This window comes from Spodoptera frugiperda, chromosome 31 (assembly GCF_023101765.2).
Source record: "Spodoptera frugiperda isolate SF20-4 chromosome 31, AGI-APGP_CSIRO_Sfru_2.0, whole genome shotgun sequence".
Classification (NCBI taxonomy): Eukaryota; Metazoa; Arthropoda; class Insecta; order Lepidoptera; family Noctuidae; genus Spodoptera; species Spodoptera frugiperda.
The window spans coordinates 10,924,206-10,950,999 of NC_064242.1; the positions used below are offsets into that span (position 1 = coordinate 10,924,206).

The 26,794-nt window shown below is 35.4% G+C and overlaps 5 protein-coding genes across 7 annotated transcripts; 2 read left to right on the forward strand and 3 right to left on the reverse strand.

The window, feature by feature from the left end:
- Positions 1-1,217: 1,217 nt before the first annotated feature.
- LOC118276393 (rho GTPase-activating protein 19) lies at positions 1,218-8,427 on the reverse strand. Of its 3 annotated transcripts, XM_035594691.2 has the most exons (11): positions 8,097-8,427; positions 7,826-8,013; positions 7,040-7,249; positions 6,356-6,564; positions 5,433-5,623; positions 4,595-4,767; positions 4,024-4,169; positions 2,715-3,323; positions 2,068-2,264; positions 1,921-1,990; positions 1,689-1,837 (listed from the first exon to the last, which is right to left on the reverse strand). In XM_035594691.2, exons 1-10 carry the CDS (start codon positions 8,207-8,209, stop codon positions 1,942-1,944), a joined length of 2,085 nt encoding a protein of 694 aa, XP_035450584.1. In that variant the 5' UTR covers positions 8,210-8,427; the 3' UTR covers positions 1,689-1,837; positions 1,921-1,941. The 3 variants fall into 3 exon arrangements, with proteins under 3 accessions (XP_035450583.1, XP_035450585.1, XP_035450584.1); XM_035594690.2 differs by lacking the exon at positions 1,921-1,990 and having other exon boundaries at positions 1,218-1,837; positions 8,097-8,426; XM_035594692.2 differs by lacking the exons at positions 1,921-1,990; positions 2,715-3,323 and having other exon boundaries at positions 1,218-1,837; positions 8,097-8,426.
- Positions 8,428-8,940: 513 nt separating this feature from the next.
- Positions 8,941-10,187, reverse strand: LOC118276054 (U6 snRNA-associated Sm-like protein LSm1). The gene is made up of 3 exons (XM_035594187.2): positions 10,012-10,187; positions 9,749-9,933; positions 8,941-9,181 (listed from the first exon to the last, which is right to left on the reverse strand). The coding sequence occupies exons 1-3, from the start codon at positions 10,067-10,069 to the stop codon at positions 9,008-9,010; spliced, it is 417 nt and encodes a 138-aa protein (XP_035450080.1). The 5' UTR covers positions 10,070-10,187; the 3' UTR covers positions 8,941-9,007.
- Positions 10,188-10,441: 254 nt separating this feature from the next.
- Positions 10,442-13,593, forward strand: LOC118276052 (docking protein 1). The gene is made up of 2 exons (XM_035594185.2): positions 10,442-10,734; positions 11,199-13,593. Exons 1-2 carry the CDS (start codon positions 10,651-10,653, stop codon positions 12,756-12,758), a joined length of 1,644 nt encoding a protein of 547 aa, XP_035450078.1. The 5' UTR covers positions 10,442-10,650; the 3' UTR covers positions 12,759-13,593.
- Positions 13,586-14,848, reverse strand: LOC118276053 (DNL-type zinc finger protein-like). The gene has a single exon (XM_035594186.2). It carries the CDS (start codon positions 14,705-14,707, stop codon positions 14,177-14,179), a length of 531 nt encoding a protein of 176 aa, XP_035450079.2. The 5' UTR covers positions 14,708-14,848; the 3' UTR covers positions 13,586-14,176.
- A 287-nt stretch (positions 14,849-15,135) lies between these two features.
- Positions 15,136-22,397, forward strand: LOC118276051 (MMS19 nucleotide excision repair protein). Its single transcript, XM_035594184.2, has 7 exons — positions 15,136-15,485; positions 15,590-15,973; positions 17,245-17,594; positions 17,861-19,318; positions 19,608-19,877; positions 20,471-20,638; positions 21,208-22,397. The coding sequence occupies exons 1-7, from the start codon at positions 15,398-15,400 to the stop codon at positions 21,409-21,411; spliced, it is 2,922 nt and encodes a 973-aa protein (XP_035450077.2). The 5' UTR covers positions 15,136-15,397; the 3' UTR covers positions 21,412-22,397.
- The last annotated feature ends 4,397 nt before the right edge of the window (positions 22,398-26,794 follow it).

Genomic DNA, 26,794 nt, shown 5'->3' on the forward strand with positions numbered 1-26,794 from the left:
CGGCGTGGCAAAAAATGGAAGGTATGCCGTTTTCATCCGTAAATCATAGCAGTTTATTTTAGATTAAGTTATTCTTAGCATGCGCTAGACCGTAAGATAAATATCAATCTCTGTAGGATATAAGATGATGCAGGTCGCTTAAGACCTGTCAATCTGGACTTAAAGATATTTTGTGGCTGGTATAACGATGATCATGAAGTTCGGGTAAAGGTACTAAAGAAATGGTTATGAATAATATACCAAAAAAAATGGAGAATAAAACAACGAGGTTCATAATGTACTCAAATATTCTATATTTATAAACGTACTCATAACTAAAACAGTTACATTAAACAATAATCAATTCAAATGTGAAGAAGTAAAATAAATATTTTGGACAACATTCTTCATTGAGTTTACAAAGCAAAATCAAATTAATGTCAATTGAAATAAGGTTCAAGTCAAAAATACTGTACAATAGTTTCATAATTCGGAGATCTTTATACTTACTAATGTATAATCTCATACATTATGCACCAATATTGGAATAAAAGTAAATGTCAAAACATTTTAAGGCACTCAATGGGAATATTTAATCAAATTCTCATTTTTTTATAATTGTTGACATTGTTGTATGCTCTTCTCATGCTTTTATGAGTTGGTAGTAATTAGGAAGATCAATATTAAAATTGTAATAGGAAGGGATTCATATTGACCTTTCTAATCACCGTGTAGTCGCAAGCACAAGTTTCCTATGAGCCAAATTTCATATAAGCTCTACTCAAACGAGTGAATAGAAAAATCAATATTTTATTTTATGGTATAAGCCGGTAAACGAGCAGACTGATCACCTGATGGTAAGCAATCGCCGCGCCCGCCCATGAACACCCGAGGCACAACGCAAGCGTTATTTCACGTCGGTTTTCTGTGAGGCTGTGGTATCACTCCGGTCGAGTCGCCCCATTCGTGCCGAAGCATGGCTCTCCCACACTATGTATGGGCTGGATATAATTTGTCGAATGTCAGTATCCATACATTGACTTTCATAATCACACTTTCGATTGGTGTTCAAATAACATTTGTCTAGAGGTACTGCTGTTCAGATTCCAGTTATAGAAGTAGATAAGGCCTCCACCGATTTGGTGGGACTAAGTGACTACCATACGCTTCTGCCTACCTTTTCGATGACCAACAATTTCTCCGAAACGGTAGACATGTTTAGTATGTATATTTAAAAAAATCCAATCAATATAGTTTAATAATCTACAATTCAGTCTCTCGTATTTCAAAAACCTCTTTGATATTCTCTTTTGCGACCATCAGCTTCTTCGTCTCAGACGTAGATTCCTCTATACAACCAATATCGTCAGCCAAACGCTTTCTATTCGGACTTTTATCGATATTCACACTAATATTCTTTAACGGCGACCTCAAACTCGATTCTTTATCGACTGCCAAATTACTTATCGATAACGTTAAATCTGAAGGTACGTTACCATCTAAACAGTAGAGAAGTGAATCGCTAATTTTATCATCGGTGTCATTCGATTTATTTAGTATCGATAAATCGATTGGAGTCGCTGTCAGAACCGATCTACTAAGGAGGTATTCTCTAAAAGGTTCCGATAGACATTTTGGTTCGTTTGTTTCGTACGATATTGCGAACTTTGGTAGGCCGTCGTCGCTACCACATAGTGTTGTGTTCAATTCGTCAACTAAATTCGGTCTATCGCGGCTTATAACGAATCGAGTACTTTCTGGTCTTATAGGGCTGCCTTCACCGATTGAATTGATCGATCGGGCATCGAATTGATTCGTTCGTGGTAGTGATGTGCTTGCAGACTGACTTGATCTTGATCTGGAAAAGAGAAAATAAAGTGAGTAAGAGACGTATACAAAGCACAAAATAGTTAAAAGATTTAAAAAGCATGAACAGTTTACCTTGTTAATAATCTTCACTAATCAAGAATTAATACTTAAAGCTTTGTTAACAGCGCAGACAATTTTCAACCTAAAATACTTATTTTGTAAGCATAATATAAAAATCTTGTTAGTAACAAATTCTTCGTAACGACTGTTTAGTGTTACCTTTCGCACGAGAACGTGGACCTTGTGACGTCATCATCGTCTGAGGAGACGAAATCGCTGTCGTTCTTGGGTGACATAGATTGGTAGATGACGTCAGACTTGGTCGTCTCGTCTTTCTGAACGGTCGTGTCCGCCATGTCCCGCTGTTCCGATGTTATTATCAGAGGTTTACGGGATCGCGGTGTCATTATTGATTCCTGTAATTATGATAACATTTATTTTACAACTATTTCGGTTTTTTAATACTGTACTTCTTCGAAGAAATCGGTAGAGGATGACAATACTGGAAACAATTCCGTATAATTCTACGTAATTATAAGGAATTTTCTATATTGGGTTATTCTTATTGGGTTTCGAAATAGAAAATGTACAACAGTTACTTAGCCAAAATTTTGTTTTAAATTAAACTCGAATGCACTGGTTCAGTTTATAAAGAACAAAAAGGAAATTCTTATTGATCTTATAGAAAATGATGAAACATTATTGTTCAAGCACATCTAGCCTGTTAATCCCCTATACCCAAAGTGGATAGATGAGATGAATAGGCAGAGACGTCGACAACTTAACATTAATTTCAAGACAAAAGTATCAAACACATTAAAAGCGCGACGAACAAAAGAAACATGCAATTCATGCGAGAGACAAACCTGCATTGCTTTGGACAACTTTTGCGTGGACTTCGTTATGGGTGACATAGAGGCTCTTCGAAAATTTATAGTGTAAGGCGTGGAACAGTCTTCATCAAAGAGAACCACGTCAGATATCCCTGGTGTACTAGTCAGGTAGTGTTTCATATCGTCCTGCAAAATCTTCGTCGGTGTGTCTACAGGGCTTTTGTCTTCACTCGTTTCTTGGCACGACTCCTGTTCCGACCCAGTGTCCTGGTCATCGAAACACGAGACGCAAGTCGGCGTCCCCCGTATAACCCCGTTCCGTTTCTGATACTTCTTGTTCAACGTCTGCGTCGTCATAATCTTCGAACGAAACAGCCGATTCCCGCGTTTCTTCTTCGGAGTTTCATCGTTCGTATCCAAAGCACTCAAATTCGGTTCAGACACAAACTTCGGACTTAGTTTACGTGATCTATTTAGTGCGCCATCTGATAGAGTGCTTTCGTTACTGGCGTCCGAATCGTAGTCATCGTCTAGAGACTCTGAGCTTGCTATTTTATGAGCTAAGTTCTTGAGAACTATGTTTTTGTGTGACACATCGACTTTATTGTCATCAGTGAACCTTAGTTTCCCTTTGGCTGATTTCTGTAAGCGTTAAGCATGACGGAAATGTTAGGAAGGGGACAGCACACAGATAGAAAGAGATTAGACATCACAACACAATGCACGGACATATTGTTAGTTACAAGTATGCATTTACATGCTTTTGATGATGAAGGTACTGTCAGCCAAATTATTTGGTATGCAGGTACGAAATTAAAGACTGATTTAGTACAGAGACAGTATGGTTTTAAGTAGGTAATGCAATTTCTTGCGAGATTACGTCGTTATTAGTAGAGAAGACTGGTTGTTTCTTTCATTTGATATTTGATTGATTGTTATGTATGTCAAAGTAGAAGTAGTAAATTACTTAATAGAAGCTACTATCTCTGTACTAAGTTGTTTTTTTTTCTTTGCTGTATACTAAATAGTTTGGCTAACTGTACATAAGACTTTGGAGATAGTATGTTACGCATTAAGAACATACTCTTAAAGGGACTCAAAGATTTTAGTTTGAAAATATTAGTTATAGTTAAGAATTGAAATTATTTGCTCGATATACACCTTTGGTACGTAAATATATGTTACTATGAAACTTCTTTTTACTAGATTATTCAGGACTTTTCAAACTATGACTTTGGGTTTCACAGCACACTTTTATTTTCAACTTTATATCTTGTAACAAAAGGTGTATTATCGAGCGTTTAACATACAATTTGATCGGTAAATAGTATAAGGCACTTACCTCTTCTATAACATTAATATTAGAGCCTGAACCTTTCTTTGGCGTCTTGTTGAGAAGTCCCTTGTTGAAGATATGCCTCTTGATGGAGTCGCCGAAACTTCTAGAGCCGGCCACTTTACCTGTCCTTTGAATTTGTATGGGCGTGCCTGTAATGCGTATAGGGAACTTTGTTAACACAATTGTTTGTACATGACTTTATTCAGTCTTTACAATTATAATGTTCTTTGTGTTTCGAATTTCACAACTTGATTCCATTCCCCTTAGTCTTTTCCATCATCGAATAGGAAGACGATCTGCGCAGCGCCACCGCTTCCTAAATATACCATAGACTTTGACGACCTGTTTCGCTTCAAACTTCCTGGTGCGAATTGCTAGTGAGTGAATTTTTTTGCCGGAATCTGTATTTCCTGATCGGCTTCCTCTACATAAGCGTCGCAGTTTGAAAGTTCATATTGCCTGAGTCCATGGTAAATCAGTGTTACCAACAGTGGGAGTGATGATATATTATTATGTGTTTTTATTTACCATTATAATACATGGCCCAATTATTATCTACACAAGTTACACTCACCATATCCATTCTGGCGGTTAAAATGTTTGATGAGCCGTCGCTTGTGGTTGGAGTCGGGCAGCGCCTGTATGTGCGCGTAGAGCTGCGCGAGCGCGGTGTCGGTGGGGTTGGACGCGTTCTCCGCGCGCGTGCGGGACCGGTCCACGAACGTGTACACTGTACTCGCCGCTGTTCTATAAGAGAGATAAATGTTAATTAGAAATATTGGAAGGAAATAACAAAATCATTCATACGAAATTCTAGACAGAAGTAGAAGTCTCTGTTATTGGTGGTGGACAATAGCCTCCAGAGAAAACACAAATCAATAAGTACAATTATAAACCATTAGACAAAACAGTTTTACCACTAAAATTGCTCTTGTAAATATTCTCCTTGCGTTTCAATCTTAATTTGTCCAAATCATCTTAAGCGTAGGGCAAAGTGTGCCTAATACCTAAAATAATATCAATAGTACCTTTTAACTTTGGCCTGTTGAATTAAGTTCTATGTTCTGTTGAATTAAGTTCTATATTGACATTCACTTTTCGTCAATCATCTGGACTTACACAATATGCATTAGTCTAGTACATCTACGTCTACCTCTACCTCCGACAGCAGTCCGCAGCTCCAATCTTGAAGGGTAAGGTACCCTTTCAAGATCGGAGCTGCGGGCAACTAGTGGGTTTAAAGGGCTCCGGTTCGACAAGCAGGAGTAGGAACGGGGTGGCTTTTACACTCCCGCTCGCCTCGTCCAAGGCGGGAGAAGACATATGATTTTTCCCATGCATTAGGTACACACCTACCTTAAAAAACCTTTAGAAGATTAAAAAGTAGGACAAAATATTGTCCCAACACTCACTTATCAGTAATACTCTCATCCAAGTCCACAAGCGGCGACATGGCCCGTCTCTTCTCCCGCACAGTGAGGTAAGCGGCCGCGTCCGTCACCAACTGCGTCGGCGCATCAAACAGTTTAGACGACTGACGAATCATGAAGCTGATCACCGGTGATAGTGCTATGGAGTCCGCGTGAAACGTTTCTGGTGATAGCTGGAATTAAAAAAAAACAATTTTAACAAAAAAAAACCGACTTCAAAAAATAAATATTCCAAAACAAATTAATATGCACTAAAAAGTAAAAGAAATAATTGCGTATTTTTCAACAACTTAATAGATCAACTAACTTTACTAACTCATCACACACATTATAATGTAAGTAGGTACAATTATTGTTATTTCTGGAGTCGGTGTACTCTTTCAAACACAAAAAGAATTTCTCAAATCGGTCTATAACTGCCGGAGATATCGATTAACATACATAAAAAAAGATACGGTCGAATTGAGAACCTCCTCCTTTTTTGAAGTCGGTAAATTAAATTAGAAGTTAAAAGCTAATCTTAAAAACAAAGTACTTACACTAATATACAGTCCCACATATCTCCGGTTTAGTCATTATAGTAATTTCGACATTTTAGAATAGATGTAAAACGTAGATGCAATATTGAAGACAAAGTATTCTGTATCTGATAACAATACATCGATATTATATCAAAGTTTAGGATAAGGCGCAAATACGTCATTTCTACGCATAAAATGTACCTAGAAGTGACGTCACGCGGTGTTTCAAATCGGCATATTATATGTTCGAAAGTATAGGTTTTCGTAAGAAATAAAAAAATACGTGACTACGTGTATATTTTAAAATAATCTACAAGCCGGTCTACAAACATCCTTTCTGCTTCACCATAATGTTGTAAATCAAGGATCATTAAAACAACATACCTTTCTAGGACAAAGCAGATGTGGAGTGAACATGGTAGCTAGGGTGTCGGGCGACATCCGATTCGAGGCTTCATTGTCCGCAGTCAATCGTAACAACCGCAACAGCCGCTGTAAGAAGTTCCTGTGCGACGGTGTTAGAAGTAGCAGCAGCAGTTGCAGCGCTGTCAGGAGCTTTACTTCTGATGAATCCGCATTCGGAGGGTATTGCGCTGTGGATGGAATATTGATTTTGAATTAGATTTCGTTAATATTTAGGCTACTATTAATTTAGTTGGTCTCATGAAACCACTCAACAAGTACGGAAAAAAGAAATTATAGAATCTTACAGTTTGTGAGTTGTAATTTGTGTTGTAATGTGTGTTTGTTACTCAATTGCATCAAAATGGTTAAAGGGATAGTGATGAAATTTGGAGCAAGGGATAGATTATTGTCTGAAATAACACATAGGCTATTTTTTATCCCACGGGAATGCGGAAGAAGCTGCAGTATTAAAATGCCATTACTTTATAATTGATTTGTTTATCACTCTTATTCAACTTAGAACTCCAATGTGTGAATTCTGCATTGAAGAAAAAACATTAAGCTAATTCTCATGTCTATACTTCTGTGTAATATTCCTATAATAATAATGGTGTAATAATGCAATAATTGTGGATAATATTCTTATTATCCTCTACAACTTACCAGCCAAAGTGCAATATGTCTGATAATACTGATCCATCAGTAGAGGTTGAGGTAACTCAGCAAGGAAACCCTTCAACACTGACGCACAATCATGGACAGAGAACTTCCCATCATCCAAACCGAGGTTGGATCCTGTGAGGAGCAAGTTCTTCAACTCTTGCTGCCTGCTCAATGAACCTGTTCTGCGAAATATTCCTTCTTGGGTTACATCTGTAATTTATAACATTAAATGTCTATTAGTTGTTAATCAAATGTTTCTAGTTCATTATTGATGACAGGAAAAGGGTTTGTATTTTTATATTAAGTATCATGAACTACTAGTTTAGAATATATAGAGTATGTTGTGTGATGTTGCTGTGACTAGAAACTGGTAGACCAGTTTAAAACTAGAAACTGATAGCTTCATGTCTGAAAAGCAGCTTCATGTCAGAAAAGCTCTAGCTTTTCTCCATTAATATATGCAAGTAAACCATGATTTTTAGTTAGTTTAGGTGTTGTATTGTTGAAAGTTGTGATAGGTCAGTTATAAAAACAAATGTGCTCAAATATCTACTTAACAAGAAAGGTTTTTTTTTATTATTTTAGCTTTTATAGTTTAGTAGATAATAATTCTATTCAACTTAAAAATAGTCACAAGAACTTCTGATAAGAAATGGACGGTTGAGAGAAATTATTGTCATTCATTTAGCAGTTACTAGGAGTACTACTAATGCTCTAATTAGAACTAAAACTTCTTCATACAATTTTAAACACTAATAACTAGTAAATAATATTCAAATCACTTACTATCGGGTTTCGATAGAAAATCTATCAGCTCATTCACTCTCAATATTCCATCTTCCGTTATTGAACTCACTTCGACGTTATTCTTCGTTATATTTGCATTATTTTGACTAGAATTTGAACTCGAGTTCTTTGTTTTCTTGTGGAAGTTCCATCGGAACTGCTTTGGTTTATCAGTTGAACAATCAACACTGAAAAATAATCGTATTTACGTAAACAATAGGTACAAGCACTTCACTGAGGTTATAACGGCTTCCGGAACTTAAATACTCACTCGTCAGTATTAATATCTACGACAAAAGATAAGTGCATACGCACTAAAGTAAAGAATTGCTCTAAATTCTCCTTCCGTAGCCTTTCAATCAGTGTTAAATCCGCCGAAGTCATATTTTTTTTCGTCAACACAAAGAAGTAAGAAAAATAAAGAAAGAACTAAAATAACACTCTAATTGAGTTCATATTTTATGCAAAATATAATAAACACCCGTTGTACTAAACTATTTGGTACAAGAAATAAACATTTTGTTAAAAATTAAGGAAAAATAAAGAAGAAATAATCACAAGTTACATTGTTTTCAAATGTCATTTTATCACAACGGAAAATTTGAATCGTTCAGAAACTAGAATTTGATTTTGACTATCCACTCGTTCCGAAACTTATTGAGCAAGGAACCGAGATTTTAAATTGAGATTATAAAATCGTTTATGAGTATTAATGAAAAGTAACATTAAAATTTGAAATAAATGTTTATTAAAATAAAATAAAACCAAAATTAATTTGCCAGAAAATAGTATCTAACAATAATTATTTGTAAACAAAGGTGGTAAAGAAAATAGTGGCGCATACTTCTAGAAATTCATAAAATCAGAAGTATTTCTATCCAAATGCATTGGGTACTTATTCAACAAATAAAATTATTGATGCAGCTGACCCAAAACAATCCTGAGAAATACAAATACATTATACAGCTGTGCAGTTTTTTTAATATACTATTAATTTTTGTTATGGCAATACTTCAGTTGTGGGAAACTGGGATTGGCCAAGGGCCTTAGGTGGGATCTGCAGAAGGAACATAGCTATTCCTTATCTTTCTATTTTCACAAATAAAAGGCAAACAAATGATATAATAGAGTTTATTCATAATCACAGTCTTACATTATAGAGATTTAAGCTAGAAGGGACAATTAAAACATATCATCATGTCCCATTTCAGCTAATAAATTGAGTCCTCTTTCTTTCAAAGCCTTTGAAAGTAACTTCTGTTGCTCAATCTTTCCATCTTGTTCTCGTCTTTGTGCATCAAGAATATCATCTACGGATACTTCTGTCAATGGTAAATTGTCTTCTTTGTCCTTGTCCTAGAATTTAAATAAATAATTCATCTTAGTAATATTACACAAGTGAATATGTGTGTTTGTGTGTATGTTTGTTACTGAAACACATTAAAATGACTGAAAGGATCGGGATAAAATTTGGAACAGGTGTAGATTATGGTCTGGAACTCTTCTGTAGAGGGTGGTATATTATATCGTTCAGCAACTGTATACAACCTTTATCAACTTATTAGCCCTTCTATACCAGAAAACCAAATAATGGCATAACAGCAGTATTTCTACATCTACATAGAGCATGCATATGGATCTTTGTAGTATGAGAGTTCCTGAATCATTGGTCATTAACAATTTCACAATATTATTTGAAGCCTTAGAATCACTATAAGGATTTTGATAGAAGTACTAGTAACAGTACTACAATTATTTACTAGCAGGTGCATCTAAGTTGGCAAATGTTTTATGTGAAAACATCATAGCATAACATAAAAGTGACCATAAAAATACTATTATTATTGATTGAAAAATTATTATACTGTATGATCATTAATATTATGAAACTATGTTCTAAGTAATATAGAAAAAAAAACTTACGATTTCACCGAGGAGTACTACATTTTCTCCTCTTACAATAAATATGCCTCGGGGAATGTCGCCGTACTCTCTGCCGACATGAATTCTTTCTATTGTCTTGTGAAGAACTAAGTTGGCAAATTGATCCACGCAGCGAAGGTATCCAATCAAAGTCCTCCCATCCCGCAGCAGCACCATCAGTTTCTCTTTGTAAAACAAGAATTGTTTTGATCAAAATAAATAACACGAGTTGATGAAGATAATACAAGTTTTATGACACATACTGTCTAACTCATCCAGCAAATGCGCAGTCCCCGCTAAAGGATTTATATTACTAGACATTGTGATCAATTATTTAATAGATTATAGTTTTAATTTAAAATGATCTAAAAAAAACTTGAAAATGCTGCCTGCTACTGAGCGCCGTGCAAGAGCAAGTTGCAATTATGACATTGACAACAATGAATGAAATAACACATTGACAGCCATCCATTCCATAGAAACGACAGGTGGCTTTGTATCTTTTAGTTGCCATATAGCAAAATTAGAAATCATTTTCTCATTTTTATTTCCTATTGTTTTTGTGAACATGATTAATTTCCGTAATTCTTTGGCCTGTAGCTAAATGAATAATATGTCTTGATAGAACAAGCGATTTATTTAATATTTTGTTTATTCTGTGAATGTACTTTTATATCTATGACACTTTGTGAATACGAACGATCCCATCTGTCATTGAAAGTTTAGTAATCGTCAGTTTTGTGCATTCACATTTTTACACAAAATTATTATAATGTGCGTTTTTCATCCGTGAGCTAAATTTTAAGCGTAAACCCGACAACGAAGTTTTGTTTGTGCTATGTTTTTTAGTGTTATTCGTAATCAAAAAGAGTTTTTACATTCAGAAAAATCAAACGCAAAATATGGAACAAGACGACGAGATCAAATCCGGTTGTTTATTATTTCCGCCTGCCGGAGGGAATATGTTTAGTAAATTTCCCAAAAAGGTACAAATCAAACTTGTTACTTCTATTCAAGTAAGAAATTAATAGTGCATATGATTCATGCACAATCACGTAATCTGGTTGTAGCATTATTGTAATCAGGCAATGACTCAATGGAAAGGTAGTTGTCGTGTGTTGATATTGCCAATTCGGTATCCTTTGCGCTTCGTGTTTAAGCCCAAACTAGTAAAACTAATTAAATTTTCCTGTAGTTATTTGTACAATGAGGTAAAAGGATAAATTTTGTCTTGTTCGACATTTAACTGTGATATCACGCATTTTTATATCTATACATTTGCGTACCTTTATACCACATATTTACTCAAATAGTTACTTAAATTAGTTATTTTAGTAAGTTTAATTCATTATTATTCAGTTGGATTTAAATAATTAACATAAATAGATAGCTGTTGGAATGAGAAATGGTAATATACTAAAGTCTAATTGTTTCCTCTGTTTGTTTACAGAAAAACTGGCAACAAAAACATTGTATACTCTTCACTGCCAGCAAACAAGGCATTGAGCGTCTTGAAATATTTGACAACAAAGATGATGTTGCTTCTGGTGCTATACCCAAAATAATTACTCTCGAAAATTGTATAAAAATAACACATTCTAGTCCAAACACTATTACAATACTTACTAAGTCACACACCCAGCAGTTGAGCACACAGTCAGAAGCAGAAACATTGGAATGGGTAACTGCTCTACAATCAGTGGCTTTCAAAGACAAGGATTCTAATCCTTTCAGCTGTGACGAAGACAATGATCTGTACTGTTCTTCAGGAGAGGGAGTATTCTCAGTCAAAATGTGCCCCTCCGAAGCCTCAACTAGATGTGGTTTTGAACCAATCAGATATCTTCTTTTGCTCACATCTACTGCCATAGAATTAAGAGGTCAGAATGATGACAAAGTGTATGCCACTTGGCCATACAGGTTTATTAGACGTTATGGTTACAGACAGGGTAAATTTACTTTTGAAGCAGGGCGGAAATGTGATACAGGTGAAGGCATCTTCCATTTAGAACACCCGAACCAATCAGAAATCTTCAAGTGCTTGTCATTAAAAATGAAAACAATGAAGCAAATGATTGGCAATGACAACCTGAACAGTCCTGAACACAGTGAATTTAATATTCAGTCAAGTGCCAATTTGTTTCCAGGCTCTAGAAGTCCTTTAGTTGCTGCTAGGCCTGATGATTTGAACTTGAGTTCACTGTCATTCAAGACTACTTCTGTATCAAGCCAACAGAGTTCATGCTCAGAAAGGGACACTGCACCTTTACTGATGCCTAAACCAGCACTGAAACCTAAACCACTTAAGCCACCTCGGAAAATTATCAATCTTCCTAAGAAGCAAGAGATTCCAATTTCCAATGAGGAAACCTCAGATTTTGCAAGATTTAAAAAGCTTGATAACTATGAACCAATTGATCAGGGGAAAAGAGAACACAGTCCCCCTAATCAGTCAGTGCCATATGATAGTGTGGAGGTAAGATCTGAAGCATGGAAAACATTGGGAATAGATGAACCTGAACATACAGAGTTCACTCCTAACTTGGGCGATAATCCAAACTGTATAAAACTTATTTCTCGATCTCAAGATAACTTAAACACCAGTGGCCCAGAATCATCAAGAATTATTCTGCTTCCAAGTCCTGTAGTTGATCCTGAAGATGAAAATTATGACAGATTGGCATATTTTGGATCAACAAGCAAATTGAACAAATCCTCACGATATAAAAAGATTGAAGCGCGCCCTACGACTTTGGCCCTTGGTGAGCCAAAGAGTAAAGACACTTGGAATGATTATGATGAGGTTGAAAATGTTATGCAAACAGCCAGATTGGCAGATGATTCTCATTTAGGATATGGCATGATAAGGAAACCTAACACCCCAGGGCCCCAAGTACCCACTGCTGCCCAAGTGCAAGCACTCCAGAACCAAGTTGGCTTGGAAGATGTTGCTCATAACATGTGCAATGGGACAGATTATGCTATTGTAAGCCGTCCAAAAAGAGTATAACACATTATAATTATAACAAGAAAAATATAATATTTAAGACTGAAATTTTGTCAGTGATTGTTTACTCAATTACTTTATTATTAGGCATTACATTTAAAATGATATTTTTCGCAAGATGAAATATTACTACCACCAAAATGTCTTAACACTCTTGAGACACAGAATGTTATGTAGACAGTGTACACTACATACTTTATTTAGAGTTAATCTACATTATAATCCCAGAGAAGACTACTTATTAATATCATTTTTAAAAGTATGTTTTGTGTATTTTGTAAGACAAAATCCCACATAATAATTACTGTTGCATTCCTTACTACATTCTTTTTATATTGTTAAGATTTTTGTACATTAATTTTTGTATAATTTAATTATTATCGCACAAATAATACTTAGTATATTAATTGTAAGAGATTATGAAAATGTATTACATAATGTGATTAATTGTGCCTTATTTTTATAGAGTATTTTTCAGAAATGATTACCAACTGGTGCCAATTAAAAAATATTTTTGTGTAACTTTTTATCTGATGAATTTTTATAAAGTATTAAGTGTAAGATCTATGTTTAACTTTAGGGGTGGGGCAGCATTCATACATTTTACTTTATGGTTGATTGAATTGGTCATAAACTTTCTTGTCATACTTTTTTTTTCATCCACACAATATTTGTAATCTCAGTCTAAAATATTTTTCTATGATCTTTTTAATAATAGATATGAAATGTTGCCCTACTATGTATAAGGACCTGTTTCGATTTTATATTTTTAGGTTGGCCATATTCGATTTGTAATCTCTTGTAATATGGATTGAGAATAAATCATATAATCTTTTTATTTCTGTATTTTTATTTGTTATTCTATTACAATTTTAGCTCTATCTATCACAAAATTATTCCATTTCTTAGACATAAGAAATATTATACATTTTAAATGAGATGAAACAGTTCAAATTATACATTAAAAAAAAAAAAATTAAATTAAATATTTGTATGAACATACCTTATACCACAGTGAGGTAATTAAGAAACTTATTATAGAATTGAATACAATTTTCTTTCCTTCATCTTTTTTAAATTACATTTTTGTCTTGAAACTAAGTTTTAAAACTGAACATCTATTACCCCATATCTGGTAGGTAAATTATTTTCTTTACATTTCCCAAAGATGACAATATAGTTCTTTTTAACACAAATCAAAATGGAAAATATGTAAGTAATGTAATTGTTACAAGTTACAGTTTAAATGTTTTTAACCTGTTGTGTCTTTGACCTTGACATGTAGGTATTGTTATTGGCACATATTATGACACTTGATAGGTCTAAGAATTAGCTACAGCTAATTATAAATAATATTCTATAATAACTAAATCTAAGGCATAAAACTACAAGTAACTTAATTAAGTAAAGTTCCACCACTTTCACTCTTTTATTAATAACTTTTCTTCATTCTTCTCAATACCTTTTGCCATTTCTTTAGCAATAAACTCCAGGTCTGCTGACAATATTTTCTGTACTGTTTCGCCTTTTTCTGCCATTATGTCTTCAATGTTTTTCTTGCCATTCATATCCGTAAACCAGTTCAAGTTATCAGCTATTAAATGCTTATTGTCACAGCCTTCGCAAATTACAATAACAACTCCTTTGTAGTACGCTAGTTTTGAAATGAATTTAGTATTCCTTGTGTTGCATTTCTTACATGTAAACATCAACTGGAAGGTTCCTTCGGTCTTCTTAGGCTTAGGAGTCAATTGGATCTCGTTGATTTTCGGTGTTGATGTACTAAAGTTTCTCGGTGATTGTACCTTAGGTGTTGATGAAGACAGCGGCGCAGGGAAATACAATCTTCGACCAAAATACGAGTTTCCATTGCTTGGAAAAAATACGACGTTATTTAACAATCGTGGTGTGTGGTACTTAACCACGAAGTCTATCAGGGTTCTGTGGGACATATTCAAAGATTGATATGCCCTTACTAATTTACTGAAAGGTCCAATTTTGATATTGTTTCAATTACACCGTGATTTAATAATTGCACCACTTTTCATCAGTCGCGCTTTAGCTTTTAATGACAATGACATTAAAAACATAACCTCACTTACTTGAACATATGACAGTCGTTCAGAAATACGGATTCGAAAATAATAGAAAATAAATATTTTCACTCTTATTTTAAACTAAAAACTTATCTCTGTAATCTCAAATAATTATGATACGAGAGTCATGTTAAAGTAAAGTGAGCGCATTAATAAATTAAACACAATAAATAATGGAATAGGTACAGCAAGAGGGTATAGTTTTTAGGCATAGCAAGTGGTGTGGTGACCATAGTTCTGGAGTTTCCTTGAGATTTTCTTTATTTCATTCTGGCAATTATAATTAAATTAGTATTTTTTTGACATTACAGACTGTACGGTGAAAATACTTGCGTCTGTAATACGTCGAACAAAATTTAAAAACAATTCAAATAACCTTAAATTAACAAAACAAGAAAGTTTTTTATTTTCCTACCGTGTAAACGGTGCAAAATTCTTGCAAGTAATACAAATCCACGTACATTTATTACGTTTTTATAATACAATGCTATTTTAAATTCCCTTAAATGTTTGTTGGTTGTTTGTGAAACATCAAAATTGGCCAAGATGACTTCAGCCTGGTTTAAACCGGAGTTAGCAGAACTTATTATCAACCATGGGGATATATTTAACGAAACACACAGCATTATCGCTGGTAAGCATTTGATCTTTGTACTTAGACCATTCATCAACACTTAATTGCACAAGGGCATGAAACCCATTCCTTTGAAAGTTCTAAGACTACAATTTCCTTTCCAGACATCGTATCAGGCCACTTAGACATCGCAGACCTCGTAGAAAACATGGCGGGCGTCCTAACAAACAAAGAACCAGAAAACCGAGAGAAAGGGATGCGCTTTTACACAAAAATTTTGAAAGAACTTCCCCGTGATTACCTGAATGATATGCAAGTCAAATTTATATCAAAGTTCTATATAGACAGACTGAAAGACAATCACCGAGTTGTCCCACCAGTAATAGAGGGGTATTCAGTATTGATTGATATGTCCGAGTATAATATACAAAATTGTACTGATTTCCTGACTATACTGTTCCGAGAGGTGACATGTCAGTCGCAGACAAGACAGGATAGATATAACATTTATGTGATTATACAGAAGTTGTGTAATAAGGATATTGAATGTGAGTATGACTTTTTATTTTATATGCATGTACAACTTACAAGCGAGATGTGGGCCCAGCTCACACCGGTAGAGATGCAGAGAAGATACTGAGAACCAAAAAAAAAAAACCTTAATTTCTAATGCACTGAAAATAGCATGTAAGCTTTGCCATTTAAGCCATATAATTTTTTGAGCAAATTATGTAATTGTTAGTCAAGTAAGTCACCTTTTTACTAGTAAATAAGTGAGAGTTAATGGTGCGTAACTGGTTGATTAGTAAACCAGTTTTAAACAGTTACCTAGATTATTTTGTTTAAAGTCGTAACTGTGTCCTTAGTATGAGTTTACTGTATGTTTAAGTAATGGAAACAAAAGTGTGTTTGGCGCTCTGATTGGTTAGTTTATTCAATCTAGCCAATCATAGTGCCGCACATGCTCTTGTTTCAATTACTTTAAAGTAAAGCAAACTTGTACTAAGGGTACCGAACAAATACTTAAAAAAATTGAGTCATAGATAAGAAATTATGTTTTCAGACTAAACTATGTTATCTAAAAACTTTCTTTAACAATTGGACTATGGCTAAATCTTTGTCTCTATAAATAGCTTATAAAAATCCATTCATAATGTTTGTGAGACATTCTTATCAAAAGTAGTTTATCTTAGTTACATGTTCGTGTTATGAAATCATAATAAAAGTGAATAAATAAAGTGATAAGCATTGGCTCATGTTAATTGTTTATTTAGATGAGAATAAAATTGTTGCCCTTTGCTCAGTTGAAAGACAGTGGAAATTAATTTCTTCCATTCGAAGCTACACTTTAGAACAAGCACATTAAATTTCTCATCATCTAATTTTCTGCACTTTGGAACATTAAATTTGACATTTCAAAAGTGCCTTATTAAGGATTAACTAATTGAAATTAATGCTTAACTTGACTTTGACTAATGTTGTAAAATTCATTTTTGCTAACATGCAATGAAACACCCATTTTCCACCCTTTGTTATGAGTCCTATGTAAATGAGACTACATGCTATTATTACTGTGAATTTTGGAAAATATCCCAATATTGTTTTATCCGCCCCAGTGATTGAACCTCTTGCACTTGCTGTCTCACTGTAGATCAGTGAGACAGCAAGTGAATTTTTATAGGAAATCTATTTGTATGAATGATTTGGACTAGACTAGTTACTTTACATTACTATAATTTTTTTATAACTTAACATGTATTTTGCATGTTTCATTTTTTTTATATCGTCAAGTTAACACAATATTCCATCTCATTTTCAGATCTAAAGAGCCTTGGCTCAGACTTCGTATACGGAGTGATAACAGCCATGGACGGTGAACGAGATCCTCGCAATCTAGTATTCCTATTCGAGTTCCTACAAAACTTCATTAAGATATTTCCTCTTGGACATTTGGCTGAAGAAATGTTTGACGTAATCTCCTGTTACTTTCCTATTGACTTCCATCCGTCTAGTGATGATCCTGCTGCAGTGACGAGAGAAGATTTGGCCAACTCTTTAGCACCCTGTTTATGTGCCATACCAGAGTTTGGAGATTCCTGTATCATTCTCCTGATTGAGAAGTTGGACTCCAACTTGAGGTTGGCTAAAATTGATTCGTTGAAGCTGTTGGTTAGTATAATTCTTCATAAATTTAGTGGTTAGTGATCGTTGTTAGGGAGCTTTACACAGAAAGTATCGGGCAACTTACCCTGCATTCGATTTCCGCGCCAAAAAGTTACTTACATACCTGATATTCAAATCTACTTGCAGGGTAAGATTTCGGTACCTAAACGATAATAGAAATATTCCTAATGTGCCGCAAAGTTGAAAAAATATCAATTGACCGAATAAAGTTAATGACACAAAAAAGTAATACATAAAATTTAAATTTTCAGATCGAAAGCTGTAAAACATTCACAGCACAATCATACAGTCCATTTTTGAGAGCTCTGTGGTCCTCACTCAACAGAGAGATGTCGCACAAAACCGACGACGAACTTAAAACAACGGCGCACGAGGCGTTGGGAGCATTGGTTGCCAAAATGGCGTCAACCGCTAACACAGACCAAGCCTTCGAGAATTTCTTAAAAGGGATCATTATATCTGCACAAAGCACTATAGCGGATGCGACTACAGTTGCACAGTTCGTCAAAGGAACTAAGATACTCCTGACTGCCGCTAATGCTTCCAATCAGTCCTGTGCCTCAATCACAAGAGCCATGGTCCCCGCAACAGTAGCGTATTACGAACTAAAAACTGCGCCAAAATTGCAAATAGCCAGTTTGGACTTTATTGGAGACTTGTATGAGATTGCTAACAAGAAAGGCTTGTTGGATGAAGTAAAAGCACAAATAACGAACGTTCCACAGATATGCCTGACGGCTGTTAGCCAATCTTCGAAAGAATTCCAAATGGCTGGGTTCAAAACTTTGATTAGAGTGCAGGAATGTTTAGGCGAGGACCTTGTGTTGCCTTTTGTGGAAGTACTGATTTACAACGTCCAACACGCACAAGACAATGATCTGCTCGCTATCAGCGTGGAAACGATACATGTAATAGCTAGAAAATATCCAGAACTAATAATGGACTTAGTTGTCAAAGGAAAGTGTAGTATAGATAACATATCGCAGGACAAAATTGCCTTTCAGAAGCGCTTAAACGTGCTAACAAACTTAGCGAGTATAGATGACTTCACTAAAGTTATAATTGAAGAAATGCTGAAGATTATTACGGCAAACGACCCTGAAGCTTTGCACGTGGTTGAAGCACTGAGTGGTTCCATTTCCATGGCTAGTGTGTTTACTATGGAAAAAGTAACGCAGATTGAAAGTGACCATGGATTAATAGATCCTGTATTAGATTGGTTGTATAAAGAGATTTCTTCGTCAAGCCCAGATGCTTTAGCACATGGGTACACATTAATAGCGAATACTATAGGTAGTTTACCTCCAGAAAAGCAGGAGAACATTCTAGTTAAACATACGCCTTTAGCTCTAGAGCGAAGTAAGCAGGACGACATATATTTCCTTATAATCGAATGTCTGTACACTCCGTTGCATCAAAGTGTGTACAATTCTAAGTTTGAGGAGATTATGAAGGTGTCCCTACAGGTCGCTTTGAAGAGCGATAAAGATATAGTTCGGATGAAAGCCTGTGTGCTAATAGCACATTTGTTAAACAAAGCTGAACATGGGCAGAAGTTTGAGTTGTTATATGAACTGTTAAAAACTCAGTTGGCATCGTGTAATAGGGAAGATGAGAAGCTATGTCCAAGGTTGATACAGTTGTATGGATGGATAACTAAGTCTTTGTTAATGAGAGGCAGCGATGTGTTCTTGTTTTGGCTGCAGAAGGTGAGTTGTTCGAAATTGGAACTTAAATATATTGATAGTAAGTCTAAAATTGTTTAATGTGCTGATCACTGTGACGAATTTAGTTTTCCCATATCATAATGAGCCTTTAGTCTTTAAATTTACTACATCGACCAGTCGCCTGTAACAGTGCATTACATTTTGAACCTTAATCTATTTATTACAAGTATTAGTTTTGACTGAACTGCTACAAAGTATGTGATCGCACTATGACTGTATTTCGTCAATATTAATTACGTTTAATATTAAAAACATTTTATTTTCCTTACAGATAGTAGGTATTCTAGCAACTCCACAGTACTGTGTACACGGTTCGGACGCCATTAAACTAATAATGAACGAGAATACAGATTATTTGAGCAGAAAGCAGCATTGTAGGATAAGTCTCCTATATAAACAGAGGATGTTTGAAACGTTCTCCGTATTGACTGACAAAATTAAGCCTAATCTATCATCTGAAACGAAAGAGAGTTATTTACTAAGTTGGGCGTATGTACTGGATAAGGCACCGAAGACTGTACTTAAAAATGAGGCTAATAAGGTTGGTTTTTGTTAACTCATGATGCTTATTCCATTTTTGTGGGTTTGGATTTCTTTAGATATTTTTTTGAGTTTTGAGTTTTGCGATATTATCTATACTTACCGCCATACTCAGAGTCATTTAAATGTTTACGTAACTCAGTCCTTAGCAATTTTTCGGAACAAAATTGTTACCAAGGAATAGTTTATATATAATGATCAATAAATGTCTCTGATTACGGCAGATACTTACACTTTATAAAAATAATACTGTAAATGGAATAAGCCGGTAAATGAGCAGACGGATCACCTGATGGTAAGCAATCGCCGCCGCTTATGGACACCTGAAACACCAGAAGCGTTACAAGTGCTTTGCCGGCCTTTTGGGGGTTAGGAATTTAGGGGTTGTTGGGGAATCGGGGATTGGAAAGATTGAGAAGGGGGATAATTCGAGCTTTCGGTAACCTCACTCACACAACGAAATACAACATAAACCTTATTTCATCTGATTTCTGTGAGGCCGTGGTATCACTCCGGTCGAGCTGGTCTATTCGTGCCGAAGCATGGCTCTCCCACACTTTAATATATCTATTAAGAACGTAACATTTATTCCAGGTTGCACCAACAGTGATAGACTGCCTAGAATACGACAATAAGGACATGTTGCAAGTGTCGCTCGACGTGCTATGTCACTTCGTACAGTCCAGTCCCACGGCGGTGTCTGACAGCCTGCAAACTATACTGCCTAGGTTAATTGCTTTGAGCAAATATATGAAATCTATGGTGAGTTTCTTCTTTTATATATATTTTGTTTAACGTACACCGTTTTTAGTAAAGTAGATGGCGCTGTTGTTGTTTTATGTCCCTTGCGTCCAAATTATTGTAGCTAAAAAAATGCGTTTAGGTTTGAACAATTTTTTTACGTTGCCCTACTACTGGCGTGGGTGCGTTTACAAACATACAAGTTCGCATACGCAATACATGAGACACACAATTTGCGGATCACAAAGAGTTGTTTCATGCGGGATTCGATCCCGCTACACGCTGCGTGTAATCCAAATTAATGCGTGTAATCCAAATTAACTGTTTTACTGAATTAAGCGCAATAGTGTAAAGAAAATTAAACCTATTGGAACATACTACACAATCTCTTGATTTTGTAGTACATTTCACTAGCGTTTGACGAACAAATGAAGGCACGAAAGTCCTCATAAATCCTCAGTAAAATTGTAATCTTTAACAATTGTAACAGGTATTTAGAACCTGTTGTTTGTTATAACTTAATTTGTTTTACACACTTTTGTATATTATTGTAAAGTCACCCAATTAAAGCCATATTCTCTTTCTTCCAGGATGTTAGAATAAAGAGCTTAGAGTGCCTTTACGACATAGCGAATACTTTCCGAACTTCAACCCTATTGCCATACAAACAAGACATATTATTAGACCTAGCGCCCGCATTGGACGACAAGAAGAGGCTAGTACGTAACGTCGCCGTACGAGCGCGTTCCCGTTGGTTCCTTGTCGGCGCACCCGGCGAAGATAAACCAAATTAGACCAATCAGGATCAAGCAAAGCAACAAGCAACTAGCAACATTTTTTAAACGTCAAATTCGAATTGACATGTGTAATCAAAAACGTACTGCTTGTTTTTATATTAAATTAAGAACGTTGTTGTTTTTCTTTGTTGTATATTTAAATCTTATGTTTATTATCTTTGATTGTTTGTTATGACAATGCAATGGCAGTTACTTTAAAATATAAACAAAAAGTAAACAGAGAAAATGTTAATCACGGTCTTTTGAAACGGGTCACATTTTCATTATTTTTATAATGCAAATGTAATATCAATATTCAGCGCTTTTCTTACGTAGACATACTTCGTGAGACATACTAAATTAATAAAATTATTATGTTATCGGCTTACTCACGTAACTGTTTAACGAGGAACTCGACTAGCTTCAAGTCAAGCTAGAGGCTCATATCCATGAGTTCCCCACACAGTTTAAGTATGTCTCACATAAATTATAATAGAACTTCTTAACTTTTTTTGCGTACGAATTGTCTATTGATGTCTATAATTTTGTCATCTTCTATAATTTTGTTTTTTCGTCTATGTTCAAACAATCTGCGATTTTTCCTACTATACACGTTTTCTGACTCATACATAAATAAATGCAATTTTGTTACAAAACATTTAACAATAAAAATGTGACCTGTTTAAAGGTAAGCGTCAACAGGCCCGCATCGTAGGCATAGCACGCACCGCACGCAACGGATTTTCGTTTATCTTGTATAGATGCCTATGCCTACATGCGATGCGTACGATGCGGGCCTGAGGACGCTTACCTTAAGAGTCCTTTAATTAAAATAGTAAAAGTTTATTAAAATAGTCGAATTTGATTCGTGATCTGAAAACAGGTAGTTATTATATACCAAATTGTTATTACATAATAAATATGTATGTTTCTGTCCTTGTTGACATAGAAATGCTTCCGAAATTATGTACATTAATAAATTGTATATTTTATATAACACCGAATCTTTCTTTTTATTATTTCTTCTGGAAAACGTATGTGGGATTAAAAACTAGAGATGTGCCGGTTAGGACGAGAAAAGTCGATATAACGACCGACTACTCGGGCATACCCCTTACAGTTATTCGTCATTTTTATAGCGTTTTGTTTACAGCCTTAATTTAATTAACGCTTTTTTCTTCATTTAATAATTTAATAAAAAACAACTGTAAAGTTCTCTTAATATTTTTCTCATCATAATAAGACAAGCGCATTGCCACAAATCTGTACCCTTAGTACGAGTTTGCTTTACGTTTAACGAAATCGAAACAAGACCGCGTTCAGCGCTCTGATTGGCCAGTTCCAATAAACCAACCAATCAGACGGCCAAACGCACTTTAATCTCGATCTCGTTAAACGTCAAACAAACTCATACTAAGGGTCTGGTAAAATATTCGTCCGGGTTATTAGTCAAACTGCACGTTCCTCATTAACCAAAATGATGTGCAAATTTCTGGCCACCCTTCATTTAAAGATTAAGCCTAAATCGCTTTTAATTGGGTGTCTGGAGAACCAAATCTCTCCCCTAGTAAATATGCGCAATAAAAATAATGAAAGACAAATTCGATGCATATTAAAGAGTTGCTACTCGTTTAGGGAGGGTGCATCGATAATGTTTCGTCTGCAGTCCGCAACCGATTTAATCCTTTTTCAATTTTGCCCGCATTTGGATACTTCAAATTAACAAGTTTTAATTAATTCGATGGTAATTGAGTTGGTATCAGCTGATATTAAACGCCTCGTTGGTGGTGTGGTCGCAAGCGTGGACTGCTGAGTAAGGGACTTAATGAGTTTGTGCCTGCCAAGAGAATCAAACTCGGGATCTCATATTCAGTTCGGTTATCAAAATTCTCAGTAATAGCTCGGAGGCCTCTATGGTTATTGATACCTGATTACTTTTGGTATTATACTGGGTTTTATATTGGTACTTTGGTATTATAGGTTATTCCTGATAATTTTAGGTATACATGATAGATTGTTTTTTGTATTTTTTTATTATGTGCATCTCTACTAAAGCCATTTAAGTATATCAAAGATACCTATGTTACGAAATTAAGTTGGAAGTAGGTATGAATACCTAAGTAGGTACTTAAATGTTCTTATCAATTTTAAGTTTATTACCATTAGGAGGGTAAAGAACTCCCAGTTCCTACACGTGTCGCCACTGTCGTAAATTGCCACCGCATCGCTATCTCTGTTCTCCGTTTTCTGAGTCTTAGAATTATAATAGGGGGTTGGAATTTACTTATATTCTCAGGTAAATAGATCACAAAAGTGTACTCTGTACTCTGCCTACTGTACCTCTAAGTAGGTAGCCTTTAGGTTATGAAATGTCGGCCGTGGAATGAGCTGTCATCGGCGGTATTTCCAAGCCGATACAATCTTTAAACCTTCAAGAAAAGAGCACCTGTGACTCCTCTGGCGTTGCGAGTGTCCATGAGCGGTGCTGATAACCGTCAGGTGACCCGTCAGTTCGTTTGCCCTCTTCCATAAAAAAGTCACTCTGTAAAGAGAGGCCTCAACTTATTGGGCAAAACAAGGAAATGAATCAGAATTTTACGCCCAAAACATAATTTGTTGTCTTCGAGTTCGCAATGAGCTATCGCGACCCAAGCAACGTTTCTGTAAACACGGCTATGGAACTAACAGTTAGCTCCCTTTAATTGTACGTCTACAGATAGGTACTACCTACTTACGTTATGTACTTGACTTCCCACCTAAAAATGAAACAAAGAAACTCAATAAAAACACATTTACAGCTACAACCCCCCACAGCCACCTAGGATTAGTCGAACAAATCTGAGCCACTAACAATTTGATCTGAATTTGCATAAGCTCTTATCGCATTGCGCGCGTTTGCACCACTTTAAATGGTAATGAAGGGTTGGTCGTCCTAAAACGGAGTTTTTGAACGGTCCACTGGGTTATTCAGTTGAATTATTAAGTTTTGAATTGATGTTTTTGTTACGGTTTTGTATCTAGTTAGTTTTACATTGAGTGGTCGTGTCGATAGTTGAGTAAGTGGTTCTCTTTACGAGGTCCCTATAAAATTTACGTAAAGCGGTGTGTAGATTTGTTTAGGTAACGTATTTCTGTTTTAGGGCAGATAACACGATGTAAGCTACGGCTCAGAATAAAGTAAATACATACCTACATTAGGTAAAGTGGAACTTGGAAGATATAGCGGGAAGCCGTATCAGTAATGGACGTTTTGAATTATATTCTTATAATAACTATCGCGAGACATTCTAAATTATTAACTTACTTAATTATAACGATTTATTCACGTTAGTTAGCGGAGAAAAGTTTTACTAGTTTTGAGTCACAGAGGGACTCTTCGTCATGAGTAGTCTACCGAATTTGACTTACTACTACTTTGACTTACTATTTAAATTGAAATTTGAATGATATGACGATGAACAAAGTGATTCTTGTCGAAGAACCAATCTTGGTGTACCTATCAAGCATCTTACTAATGTAATCTATTGCTAAACTCAACAAATGGGCTATAATAACATCCTCAAACTTTTCAGACAGGACTAGTTTACCTAGATATTACACCAACTTCCAACTAGGTTAACACCGCCTTACAAAGGAAGATTTTTGCAAAGAAAAAATGGTAAGTAGACTTGTTCTTTTAATCCCGAAACTCTCCCCATTGAAACTCGGTCCAGACAAATCCTATTACGAGTTGTACCTAAACCTGGGTCTAATTTCTTCCAGAACAGTTCACAAAGCGTGTTACACACGATTTGTATTCAAACCGAGAGGCGTTAGACCGAAGATGAGTCCCTTGGAATGTACGAATTACTAGCAATGTTGGACCAACGGACCTTTATAGGGATTAACTGAACAAATCCGTTCGCTGATGATTCAATTTAAATTTGCATAGGCTGTCCGCCGTTTAGGAACGTAAGATTGATGTTGGTTTAGATAAAAATTGGACTGTTTTATGTTTTGTTTGTTTTAGGGACCAGTTTTGTTCATGGTTAGGTTTTAAAATATTTGGTACATGACTAGGGGGAAGATTAAACGTTTTTTGGTTGTTATAACAGGGAATAGATGGAGGTAATAGGTGGACAGACAGTTAGACTAGGCTTTGGTCACTGGCCTGTACTTGTAGGGGTGATACCAGTCGAATTCTAGTTAGTAACTTATTATTTCATTACTCCACTTATTCAGTACCGTAACTCGTTTACCCATAAAAAAATATATACCTACACTTAAATTTTCTTTACTATACACGAAATTTTATAGTTTCATTTCATTTTATAACTATACTACCTTTTTATAGAAAAATAAGAATCTGAATTGGGTGTATCTACCTTAAACACTTGGGTACTAAACTGAAATACTATTAGCATATAGGTACCAATGCATAAGAATATGGATAATTTCAGAGTAACCTTTCAAAACGATACAGCCATAACTTTGATAAGGTAGCAAGCTCAATCTGCAAGAGAATCTTATCAAAACTTTGAAGATTGGCAACGATATAACTTCCACACGATACCTTTACTCTTAAGAAGCAACAAAAAATATTTAGCCAAAGGAACTTCTTTAAGATTTCCTTAACCGAGGTACCAGGCTGTCATAACACGGAACAAGTAATCATAATTAATTGACGACGTGACACGGCTGTTGGTATTCTCATTAGCGGCTCTTAATTACTGGAGTGCCGTAGTAATATATAAATGATGGCACTTTGATGTCCCTGCATTGCGTTGCTTGTATATGATGATAGTTAAGTACTGCATACATAATTAGGTGGTTTAGGATTGTGTTAGCAAAGTGTTTTGGGTTGAACTGCTGTATTAACGTGAGTGATGACTAAATTGTGGTTATAGAGAGCTTCATTGAGTCTTTTGTACGTGCTACAGTGTGCGATAGATGCTGTTTTCTGAGAGATACAAAGCTATAATTTTAGTGGTTCTTTATGGAATTGTATAGCATTAAACTGAGGTGGAACGAACCTGCTTCAGGACAATTAACTACTACTACTACTATAGATATTCTAAATCAACCGGCTTCTTTATCGTCCTACAGAAGAAAATTATTGCATGGCAATTAAAAAAAATACATAAAAGCTGGTCCGGTGAACTTCGTGCCAAATCAGTCCGGCTGTTCTCGAGTTTTAGCGAGACTAACGAACAGCAATTGATTTTAATATGTATAGATAACCCACGGTAAAGAGAACTACCAACTTTTATTCCAATAACCACAATCCCAAAACCACGTATCTATGTTCGAACCGGGTACATCCTAATTTCACCCCACCCAAATACAACCTCTATATTGCGTCTCAACCTTCCAAACCTCACATAATAACTTAATCCATACTGTGTATAGTTAAAAGCAAGTT

Coding starts and splice junctions, on each gene's coding strand:
- LOC118276393 (XM_035594690.2), bottom strand. CDS start 8,209: ATGACTTCGGCGGATTTAACACTGATTGAAAGGCTACGGAAGGAGAAT. Junction 8,014..8,096: donor GTAGATATTAATACTGACGA/GTGAGTATTTAA, acceptor ATTATTTTTCAG/TGTTGATTGTTCAACTGATA. Junction 5,624..6,355: donor ATCTGCTTTGTCCTAGAAAG/GTATGTTGTTTT, acceptor TTTTAATTCCAG/CTATCACCAGAAACGTTTCA.
- LOC118276054 (XM_035594187.2), bottom strand. CDS start 10,069: ATGTCTAGTAATATAAATCCTTTAGCGGGGACTGCGCATTTGCTGGAT. Junction 9,934..10,011: donor TTTGCTGGATGAGTTAGACA/GTATGTGTCATA, acceptor TGTTTTACAAAG/AGAAACTGATGGTGCTGCTG. Junction 9,182..9,748: donor TAGTACTCCTCGGTGAAATC/GTAAGTTTTTTT, acceptor TTTAAATTCTAG/GACAAGGACAAAGAAGACAA.
- LOC118276052 (XM_035594185.2), top strand. CDS start 10,651: ATGGAACAAGACGACGAGATCAAATCCGGTTGTTTATTATTTCCGCCT. Junction 10,735..11,198: donor TTAGTAAATTTCCCAAAAAG/GTACAAATCAAA, acceptor GTTTGTTTACAG/AAAAACTGGCAACAAAAACA.
- LOC118276053 (XM_035594186.2), bottom strand. CDS start 14,707: ATGTCCCACAGAACCCTGATAGACTTCGTGGTTAAGTACCACACACCA.
- LOC118276051 (XM_035594184.2), top strand. CDS start 15,398: ATGACTTCAGCCTGGTTTAAACCGGAGTTAGCAGAACTTATTATCAAC. Junction 19,878..20,470: donor TTAAAAATGAGGCTAATAAG/GTTGGTTTTTGT, acceptor CATTTATTCCAG/GTTGCACCAACAGTGATAGA. Junction 20,639..21,207: donor GCAAATATATGAAATCTATG/GTGAGTTTCTTC, acceptor TCTTTCTTCCAG/GATGTTAGAATAAAGAGCTT.